At 48.2% G+C, this 11221-nt stretch overlaps 1 protein-coding gene across 1 annotated transcript; it reads left to right on the top strand.

Moving 5' to 3' along the window:
* The first annotated feature begins 336 nt into the window (after positions 1–336).
* Positions 337–9930, top strand: LOC125946285 (uncharacterized). The gene is made up of 3 exons (XM_049668984.1): positions 337–489; positions 3861–4141; positions 9804–9930. Exons 1-3 carry the CDS (start codon positions 337–339, stop codon positions 9928–9930), a joined length of 561 nt encoding a protein of 186 aa, XP_049524941.1.
* The last annotated feature ends 1291 nt before the right edge of the window (positions 9931–11221 follow it).

Here is an 11221-nt window from a genome sequence, read left to right as displayed (position 1 = left end):
TGAAGCGATAACGCTGCCGTTACTTTCAAAGTCATCAGTTTCATTCAAGGTGAATTTCCTATCAGGCTTGCCAGCGTAGAGAACGCACATCAGTCAATCAATTTCAACGCTACACCGCCATCTCTCTGAGGCATCGGTGTAAATGCACCTGATGTCGCACCGACATTTCGATAACAGCATCGATCGATCGGCTTGCAGGAGACGCCATACCAGGACTTGGCGTCGGCGCTGAACTGCAGTGACACGGGCAAGTCGACATCCGCCTGGATCTCTTGCTTCCGCGCCGCGCCCGTCGACGAGCTCTTGCAGGCGGCGCAAAACTCGTCCCGCAGGCCCATGCACTTCGCGCCGTACTTCAACTTCTCATCACTGCTGGGGGATGCCGCCACCACTCCCCCCACCGTCATAGCTGGGGCGGACGTGGCCGATGACAAGGCCCTATTCAAGGACCGTATCATGCCGCTCGCACAGGTACACAGCTCGAAACAGGTGCGCGCTGGAAAGGATTCGATTCGTCGTATGACTACTCTTAGACTTTGGTTCCACTTACGGATCCACTTAGTGGCTGGAACCCTTTTGCATGTTTTTCACTCATATAGACGGAACTGCGTTTCATATAATTGAGGATATACCTATGTTGAACAGAGTTACAGAGATAACTGTAATGGCCATATAGGAAACCTTGTTTCATGTAAAATTATGCGGAACATTGCAAAGGTCAATTTTGTCACGGGCATCGATCTCATGCATTGCAAGTCTAGTAGACATGAAATTGCTATGTTTATGTTAGCCTCCTGTATCAGGCCGATGGCATGACGGGACGCAACAATCACTGCGGCTGGAAAACGAGCATGATACAAATAAACTTTGCGCTTCAGCATTGCCTCTTTGCCCTGTAAAGCAGGACGATTGGTCCGGACAAGGAATCTCCAGTAATGTTCAAAACTTTGTTCCAGATAGGCTGCAGACATAAACACAAATTGAATCGTGAATAAATGAAGAATTAACCAGTAATTATCTCGCCTATATACAGCCCACTACCAAACACGCGGTTGTCTTACGCCATCCGCTTCGTTCACCAATGTGACTGAGGCAGTGGGACCGTTGTTATTTGTACACACATGTGTGAACGCGGAATTTGTCGTGCAAAGTGAAAATGCTTACTTAGCAAGCAGTGTACGAGTTTCCGCCAGTGAAAAGGGTCAGTCTGAGACCCAAGTGCTCATCAGTTTAGGGCATAAACTCATTCAAACCGATCAATGAGTTAAAACTTGTTCGCAATGACAGAAACAAAGCGAGTGAGCATAAACTTTATTGAAATTAAATAAATAAAAGAAGGCACGATGCCTGAAGTCCCTATTCCAGGGCCCCACTGGCACGAGCGGCTCGCTGAGGTGTATTCTGTGTAGGTGGTGCAGGTTGGGGTATGTATTCGTCTGAATACAACTCCAATCCTTCACCTATCGGCTGTTTAAATTTGAGTGAAGATGTCCAAACTGTCTCTGCTCCTGTCTTTGCTATAAGGGGATGTCACGAGAATCGCTGGAAGGTCGTCAGTGGGCCATGCGGTTGCTTGGACGCTTAATCCTCGAGGAATACAGTCTGCCCTCGCGTTCCCTGCAAGTCCCTCGTGTGCCGGACACCATATGATAGTGTGGCGCCCTTCTAGTTGATTGCCTAAATTTTTTGACTGATTGGGGGTACCGTTCCATCCTGAAAAAAAGTCAGGCCACCTGTGAATCAAACAGTTCGAAAGCCGATTTGGTTTGGCGCTGGGCGTCCTGAATTTCCAAGGCGATTATCCAGTTTATGCGATATATTCAAGCAATACGGGCACATCTATCAGTCCTGGCAACAAACATTTTACTTACATCTTTAGTAGTTCATTAACCAGTGTTAATATTTCTGTATTGACTGACATTTAGGCATTAAGTAACACAAAATGTCGCTGAATCAAATCGTTTTTCTACATCTTCAATGCGCCATTAAGAGGCAACATCAGCACTATATTTGAATACCAGTGTAATTTCTATCATGAGTTTTGGGATGCGTAATGCTTCAGGGCAAACCAAGTTCCACATGATAGTCTAGGCCAATAAATGTTTTCTCCCGATTTCTAACTAATATTAACTACTACAACAGGATACCGAAGAATGATCAATGTGTGCTTGTACTGAAGCTGTAAAGAACAAAAAGGCAGGAACAAGAGCTCACTTCCCTGAAATGATCTTGCTGTACTGATTCGACTTAAGCAGAATATCAAAAAGGAAGCAAAAACCTTATTTATATGTACTGTTTAGCATGATGTATTTTTTCAGGCTTTCTTCTAATAGACTATTGAATTTCTAAAACAAAATCCGTTCAGAACAAATATATGAACCAGTTTGAGAAAAGGGCATAAACTGAATGACAAATGCACGTAATTCCTGTTATGCACAGTTTAGACACCTTTATTTTTATGTTAGGTACCATAAACTCGTTCCACAGAAAATTGTAATGGCAGAGTTTATTACTAGATTTATAGTCACTTACTGAAGGCAAAAATAAAAAATATATATATTTTAATAAACGTCCTTGCAGATAGCACAATTTTGTCAATTCAGCTTGTTTAAAAAGGCAAGTATTACTTACGTGAAAACATTTGAGTGTGATCATATCTATTTAACAATTTCTACTAAAGTATTTCTATTTATTTTTAATTGAGGAAACATGCTCTATTTGCACAATATAAACATTACTGAAGCCCAATGGCACCACACGCACCTTGCGGAAATCGTGATACTAGTACAAGTCTCGAGGAATGTCCTCCAAATGTGCGGTGAAGTGCGGCAAGTGCTCACTGCAGCTATTCGTCAATCGATATACATATAAGTTTTTATATTATGCTTCTATGTCTTCCAAGTGTACTTTAGATGCAGCTAAACCAAATGCCTGCTCCTTTCCTAGCGGATGGTGTGGCCACTGGCTGCGTGTGTAGCAATTATCTCCACATAATCCATGAGTAACACGTGATATAACCACTGACATGAGGCTAACTTGATCCTAAACAAGTCAGGTAAAGCTTCCCCATACAACGTTTCTTCAAGTTACTAATTACTATACTGGGACGTATCTTTTTTTGAGATATTGTTTTAAATATAAGGATTAACCGATGCAAGCATGTTTTGTTGCCAGTTGTCTCCTTTAGCGCGGCGTACACTAGATGCGTGAGTAACCATCGCAGTCCATTTGATATGTAACAGAAACGTATTGCTTCTTTTAATACTAGTTGTAACGCCCAGGTTGCAATGGAACTACTGCAGGAGGGTGCCGCGGCGGCAAAAGAAATTTTACGCAATTTTAAAAGCGCTATCTATGAGATATTCATTATGCCCAAAATTAGATCCTTTCATTCACAATTCACAAATTCAGCATGTATACAAAGAGCGCCGGAAGCACTGCCCACGTGATGCTTACCGCGTTGTTCTTGTTGTTTTTTGACACCAACGGGTACATTCCTCTGCGCTCCCCTCTTGTCTAACGAACCTCATCTGTCAGTGACTGACCGTCACTTGTGGTGCTAGCACGCGACGACGGCGCAATCGGCTTTGCATCGCGACAGCGTCGATAAGCGTGGACAGGGATTCGTAGGGCTTCGTACCCATAGTTAGTAACACAACTTACAGACGAGTGCCTCCCGACTTTTCCAGCTGTAGTCCTTGCACGCGTGCTGCCGGCCGAGCTTTTGCCGTCGTTCTCAGCTACTTCAGATGCAGAATAGTACTGAGGAATATCTATGCTCAGCAGCGAAGCCTGCATGTCGCTTGCATCCGCGGGTACAACGCCGAGATAAGCGCGCTCTTAAATTTCCGATTGCACAGCGTGACGACCGCGATTGGTCAGTGGAGGTTCTGTTGGACTACACGTTGGACGTCTTCAACGTGCCCCTGGGCGCGAAGCGATACATCAAGGACCACTTCGACGCGCACACGGTGGACGAGATCGCCGAAGGCTTCGCGGTATGGGTCTCCACGTGCGCCACGCTGAAGGTGGCCAAGGCGGTGGACGAGGGCTTCCACTACCGATTCGAGTCGGCCGTGGCCAGCGGGCAGCTGCGTCCGCCACTGGGCATCGATCAGGTGGCGCAATTCGCAGCAAACGGGTGAGTGATAGCCAGAGCGCAAGATTTCACGTAAATCTGTCCCATGAATGAAAGAGCGTGAACGGGAATGAAGGTCCTGAACGGGAAGCTTTTTTTTTTTGGTGCGTTTAACTGGGTAGTCCAATCGTGCTGGTTTGTTCTACTGCGCCTTCGCCATAAATATACTAAATTGTAGGTTATTGCGGCCCTTAAGCTTATCCCGTTATTCCAGGGCGTTCCTCCATTCTATATACCTCTCATCGACACCAGTAAGGTGAGGGCCGCTCCTCTCGTCGATTGAATGGTCACTGCGCTTTTGGTAGAATTACTCGGTAATTCCATAGCCCTCAGTTCATCAAATGGTCATGGCTGGCTAGGCATTCGTAAGTGTGGAGTGATTGCCACATCTGGTCGTTGTGCGTGAAGCGCGCCCCGATGCTAATCTCAGTGTTGCTTTGTGACTCCTTTGCTGACGTGTGGTACAGCTTTTTCAATCTAAAGAATACATGTCGCGCTAGACCCGCACTAGATCAGATTTCGACGATCGCCGACTGTGCTAGCAGCTATCGTTGTGTAATTCGAGTGTCACTTGCTTTTCGGGGCACAGGCTCGCCTAATAAAGCGGTCGTTTCGTGATTCACACTTTTGCTACTGTATTCTGCACCCTCACTTCAACGTGACAATATCGTGTTCGTGAACTTGTATTTTTGATGGTTTGTTGAAGTGCCTTATGCGCCACGATCTTGTTGTTATTGCGGTAGCAATTATATGGACACTCAAAAGCAGATTTCTGCCGTCGCCGTCGCCGTCGCCGTGAGGTTCCGTATGACGTCAATGGAGATGAAATCGTCGCCGCGTGCCGCCGAACGCTGTATGTGCGAGTGAAAGGGCGCAAGGGACGCGCGCTTTCACGGGGAGTGAACGCACGGCGGAGAACAAACGCGCGTTCTGCGCTGTGCTCCCTTAAGGGCTGCAGAAGTAGGCGTCTCTTTCCTACTCTACCATCACCATATATGTAGAGTAAACGTACCTTCTTCCGACGCGCGAAAGGCTGTGGGGGAGGGGGGGGGGCAGGGAAGGGAGGCGACGTGTAGCTGCGGCACCAAGTGCCTATTTATATCAGAGGATCCGACAACAGTCACCAACGCCGCACGCATTTTGAGCGAACGCGGGCCAAGCGCCGGCGGCGTCGACAACAGTTCTGCGTGTTGCCGGTGCTGCTGCATGTCCAAGTTTATACAGCTGATAAAGCTGCTATCATTACTCCGTATAGCTCTCTTTAAATTTGCTATCGCAATTGATGCTTCGCCTTTCACGTGAAACTGCGACAACTTTTTATTGTTAGTTATTAATCTGCTACTTAGTATATTACACATTGTAAACAAAGATAACGCGAAATGGGAATAAACCGCTCGTCCCGTATCGCATTCCCGCTTCCTTGTTTTATTGCGATAGGAATTATATTGAAACTGAAAGTGAATTTTTGCCGTTGTCGTTGCCGTGAGGTTCCGTATAAAGTCCAATGGTGATAAAAGCGGCGCGCCGTACGTTGTGGGTGCGAGTGACAGCGTGCGAGGGTGAGCCGGCAACCGCAGCTTAATCTCGCGCACGCGAGAGAGAAAAGCGCGCCGTCTTTCTTCGCGCGCGAGTCACTGGGAGGAGGCTATAGAGACGGGAGAGGGGGAGTACGTTCTGATCCTGTGGCTGCTGCTCACGGAGCTGCCGCGCGGGCGCCGTATCTTGGTAGCGATCTGCGATGTGGACGAAGTGTGCGCCCGCGGGAGCCTCATCTTCAAAGCGATCTGGGATGGGGACAAAGTGCATGCGCCCTTTTTTTCGTTTTGCCGGTATCTTCGTATGCGCTGTGCTTTCGACGTTTAGTTCGCCTTGAAGCGAGAGACAGCGCGAAGGTCAATTTGCTCACTGCCGCTGGCGCAATTTCTCACTCCGGCATTTTGGCGAGTTTCCGTGGTCATCGACCGAGATGTGTTCATGTTTACCTGTGCGCGCGTGACACCGTGCTTGTTTATTTAGTTAGTAAGCGAATATTTACAACTTAATCCGGCCGATAAAACTCCTATCCTTACTTAGCATAGCTATCTACTAATTTGCTATCCCAATCGATGCTTCTCCTTTAGGGCGAAACTGCGACTTTTTATTGCGATAGCAATTAAATGGACACTTCAAGCGGATTTCTGCCGTCGGCGTCGCTATCGCCGCCGTGAGGTTCCGTACAAAGTACAAGGGCAATAAAATCGTCGCCGCGCGCCGTATGTGCGAGTGAAAGCGCGCGGGGGACGTGTTCGCTCTCCGCCGTGCGAAAGGCCGTGGGGGTATGGGAGGGAGGGAGGGGGGGGCGGCGCTGTGCTGCGGCACCAAATGCGTATCTTGCAACCGGGTGCAAGGGGAACTGACGAGGCAGTCTGCCACGCGAAAGGAGGAAAGCGGGAAGGCACCACGGGAGGGAGGGGGGGGGCGACTTCTACTCTTCTAACAACTGCGTACTTTGCGCCGGTGCGGGCTGTCGCGCGCACCGTATCTTGAAAGCGATCTCCAGACAGCTCTGTCCTTTGTATGCGCTGCGCCTTTCGCCGATCAGTTTTCGTTGAAGCGATAGACCGCACAAACCTTCACTGACTGCGGCGGCCGCGCTTGTTCGCGCCAGCGTTTTGACAGTGGTTGTCTGCGGTCATCGAGTGTAATCTATTCATGTTTGTTTGTGCGCACTGACACCACGCTTGTTAAATCAGTTAGTAAGCGAATGTTTCCAAGTTTATGCAGCCGATAAAACTACTATTCCTACTCCGTATAGCTCTCTACTAATTTGCTACCACAATTGATGCTGCGCCTTTCGAGCGGAACTGTGGTATTTTTTTATACTACGTTCTGTTACAATTCGCGTTTAGCTCTGTTGTGGCCGGCGGCCCTTTAGACAAAGGATGCTTCACCGGCAAACCTGCAACAATGGAATGCCATTCACGTGCGCTGGTCTTTGCAATGCCACTGAGCTGGCGACTAAACCATCACGTGAAGATCACCTACATGCAATGATCTATCGTGTCTTCGTCTGGTCGAAGGCCTGCAGCTAATGAAGGGCACGAGTACTGGGTCCCAAAACTGTGAAGGAGTCTTCAGCCTTGTGCAAACGGCTCATTACTGCGAAAAGCCTACGCTGACGGACGTCGTGTGAACAGCTTCACACGAAATTGCATTTGCATTGCCACCCAGGGCGGGTCGAAGCTTGGACACCAGAGGCGGAGTCCGGCGGTGTGGTGCGTCACCATTGGTGGGATTTTGCTGACTTTTCCATTCCGATTGGCCCAGAAGACGCACATTGAATTCCCTGGACCGGAGAAAGGGAAGAAAGAAATACTTAAAACGTGGATCTTGAGTGCTCGTACATGCTCGTACATGAAAACTCTCATCACGGAAATTTGTAAATAAAGCCTTTTTCTCATCTCTTGGACGTCGCCCCGGACGTCTCTAACATCCGGCACCAGGCAGATAGATCACCAGCCACGGAAACCGTAATGACAGCTCGGACTCCGAATCGTAACTGTACCAGCATGGTTAAACATTTACTCCCATGACCGTGTAAAAACGCGAGTATATTTTTCATCCGCGTGAAGGTTGTTGGGGAGGATAGTCGGACTTTTTTGTTTCACTCCCTTCACGAAGTGTTGCGGCTATTCATGAGGTTTATTCCTGAGAGCTCACCAGTTATGGCGCCAAGTGTCATGTTTTCAAGAATATGCCACCTAATTTTGAATCGGTGGAATCATGTTTCCTTCCTAGCGTAGGAAACAAAGATGACAAACGTAGCGGTGGCTGGCTTGCTGCGGCAGCTGGAGCTTCGGCGGAAGTGAAACAGGCCTACGGCTTGCATGCACGTGTAAAGAAACAAATACGGTCATGCCCCGTACACAGCTTTCACTACTCAGCCAACTGACAGCTCTAAAAAAATTGGGGTAGCTTGCACAATACGCGCAAGGCTAAAGACACAGCGGAGCTGATCGGTTCCTAGCTGGTCTTGGCTATACGGAGTGATGCTACGTTATACGATGCGTATAACCATTTTCTCGTGGTCCGTGGCATCGGGGAACGCCTTGCGAAGCACTTGCAGTCCGAGCACACGTAGGGGAAATGGGGCGAAAGCTATGTACAGTGTACGGGCGGCGCGCAGCAGACGACACGCAGGGATGACGTCACGGCGCACGCGCAGTAGTGCGCAGTTGGTGAAAGCTCAACCGAGCCGCCGCCAGAGGCACCTGCTGCAGTCACGGACACCGCGAGCGTTCGGCGCTAATGCGGGGAAACGGAGAAGCGCGGATGGCGACGGTAGCACCTCTGCGCGTGGCCTCGTTGGTGCTGCTACAATTTGTTTCTCTCTCGCTCTCATTTTCTCTCTCTCCTTAGCATAGCGCGCGACGCTCCGCGAGGTGGTTGCTAGGCAATGCAGTGGCAGGCGGCACACATTACGGCCAGCTTAAACAGCTCCGCTGTTAAAATTGATCATTTCTGCGGCGTACCCCCACTAAAGTCAACACACAAGTTCTGGCCGATGCGTCGCCAGGGCATGTCATCCGATAGCGTGACCGTGCCTGTCGCCGATTGTAGGTTTTGGGGCTAGCGGAGTGTAATGGTAGTATTGAATCAAGTTATCTTGAGCAAGGTTCTAGATCTCGTGCATTTAAACTCTCTATTGATGGTATCTTTTCACGTGATCTAAAACTCCGTACGTTGTAAAGTCCGCTACAGACATCCTTTTACTACGTTTCTTAGAGGTGGTAGGACACTAATCTAACGTAGCGCATTTTACTCCAGCATGTCAGAGTAATTTTTAGTACAAGGGAGTTTTCAAAGCGCATGAGCGTCGAAAGCCCCAATCTCGGCTAATTTTTGCTTACAGTGTAACCGGTCCTTGATGTACCCTGATGATTTTCGTTAATTTCTACACTTGTTCATGAAGCTGTACCACTCCGGCTCTGGCTACCAAAGCCTGTTACAGAAAACAATCATCTTATGTGTATTAAGTATATTACCCTTCCGCAATACCAATCACACCACTTTGAGTAGCGCGAGACATGAGGCATGTTAAGCGCGAAGAGAAATGCACGAAAAAGAAATTCCCGCAACAGCTCATCGTAACGTCATGGATTTGATGGCGTATTATAACGAAATAGGTATTATCGCCAAATTAAAGAAAATAGTATTCAAAGGGTACTTATTCAGTCTAAACTTAAATAATGTTTCGTTTTAGTCTTCCCAAAAGTGAAGCATTGTGCAAATAGCTGCTTTGTTATCCAGCATCCACTGTTAAACGACGAACAGATACGTTTGTGTAAAACAAGTCATTGCGAGCGCGCTGCTCTAGCGTGTGTGTGACGACAACAGCAAGGCCACTACGATGGTGATATGACAATAATAGTGTGGCGGTGATGGCACGATAACCGGTGTGACCGGTATCACGGATGATGTTGTCCTCTGACGAACAAACGCCATGGTTGTTGTGTCGTAACACTAATCTCGTGCAATATTTAGCAGAACGCCAATCACAAGTTAATAGTCAGTTGCCGTTGTCTGTTGTGTACGTCATCTGATTGTGCTAGGACTGAATTCCCGAATCACTAATCATTACCTTTTATTTTCCTTCCTTCTTTTCTATTCCATTGCTCGCGTCTAGCACGGTGCCACTGTTGGCTGATGAGAGTCCGTGGCCTCCCCTCGTGAACATGTCCAAGACACGAGCGGTCAGCGACAGCGGCCAGGAGAATATGAGAGACTACAACAGTCTGTGCGCAATAATCTGAAAATCAAAGAAATATTTCATTGTGTCATAAAAAAAAGAAGCGATGAAGACCCTTGCTGTTGTAGTGAGAGTTGGTCTTCGTAGTCGTCTGTCATATAGTCTCTCCCATAGAACAAGAAGCAGCGAGAAGGTGTCCTTCCGAGTCAACGAGGATAGTCAGATATAAAAGTGGGCATAACTGTACTTTCAATACATGAGTGCAGGACAGCAGGGCTGGGAAGATGTGTCATGATACAGACAACACGATACGGAGCCGATACGTATTTGAGATCAATTGATACAAGTTGCGCGACTATGACTGGACACAGGTTTTTAACCTTGTGTGGGTGCAGACGAGTGCGGCCTAATAACGACTTTATTGTAAAACAAAAACAAAAACAAAAATCGTCGGCCCTTCCACTCCGTGAAGACTCAACCAGCGAAGCTGAAACATGCAGCCCCAATGTTTATCACTGATCCCGAGGGTTCATTAAAGTTTTCTGATTTAGGAAGTTACACACACGTTTGGCTGTGACAGAGAGAACGACGTCACTGACGGTATGTCCGTAGTCCGACGTTGTCGTTTGCATTGTACTCGGACGAACAAACTCCGTGGTTGTTGTGTCGTAACATTAATCTCGTGTAATATTTAGCAGAGCACCAATCACAAGTTAATAGTCAGCTGCCGTTGTCTATTGTTTACAACATGATCTGATTTCTCGCCCTCGCGAGAAAGCTCGGTGGCGTGGTTAGCAGTATTCGCCCGCCATTGCTGCTTGCGATTCTTCGAAATTAAATTGCTTAAAAATTAAATCTGTGCGTTACGGTATGACAATGAATGGCTCATACCCCCTTAAGAAATGGCTCACACTCCCGTAAACGCGACCTCCTCATTACGACGACAGAAGAGAAGTGAAATTCTTCGCTGGACTGATTAGCCCGCATAGTGCACTGCACAGGAGTGGAGCTCTGCTCTTCGGAGCTCCGACCAGTCACGCCAATTTTGGGTTGTCCAGAGAGCCCACGATGCCGCGCTGGAGCTCGGTCTCCCCGTCCCGACGTGGGTGCGGCCCGCGGCTTCGTCGCCTCCCTGAGAGGGGGCAACGGAGCCTCTCAGGACCTTCATTAAAGTTCTTTGTCTGTCTGGACTGATTAGCTGGAGCAATGGAGCAACGGCACAAGCGCGTGTTGAGCACGAGCCCGAGCCGACGAGCCAGCTGCGGAAGAAGACCACGACGCTCGAGCCAATGGTGGTGATGATAGTTTTCTGTGGATAGGCGATTTCGCTTAGCCGTTAAAGCTTCCCTTTAAAA

This window comes from Dermacentor silvarum, chromosome 6 (genome assembly GCF_013339745.2).
Source record: "Dermacentor silvarum isolate Dsil-2018 chromosome 6, BIME_Dsil_1.4, whole genome shotgun sequence".
Taxonomy (NCBI): domain Eukaryota; kingdom Metazoa; phylum Arthropoda; class Arachnida; order Ixodida; family Ixodidae; genus Dermacentor; species Dermacentor silvarum.
This window is presented reverse-complemented; position numbering and strand designations above follow the sequence as displayed.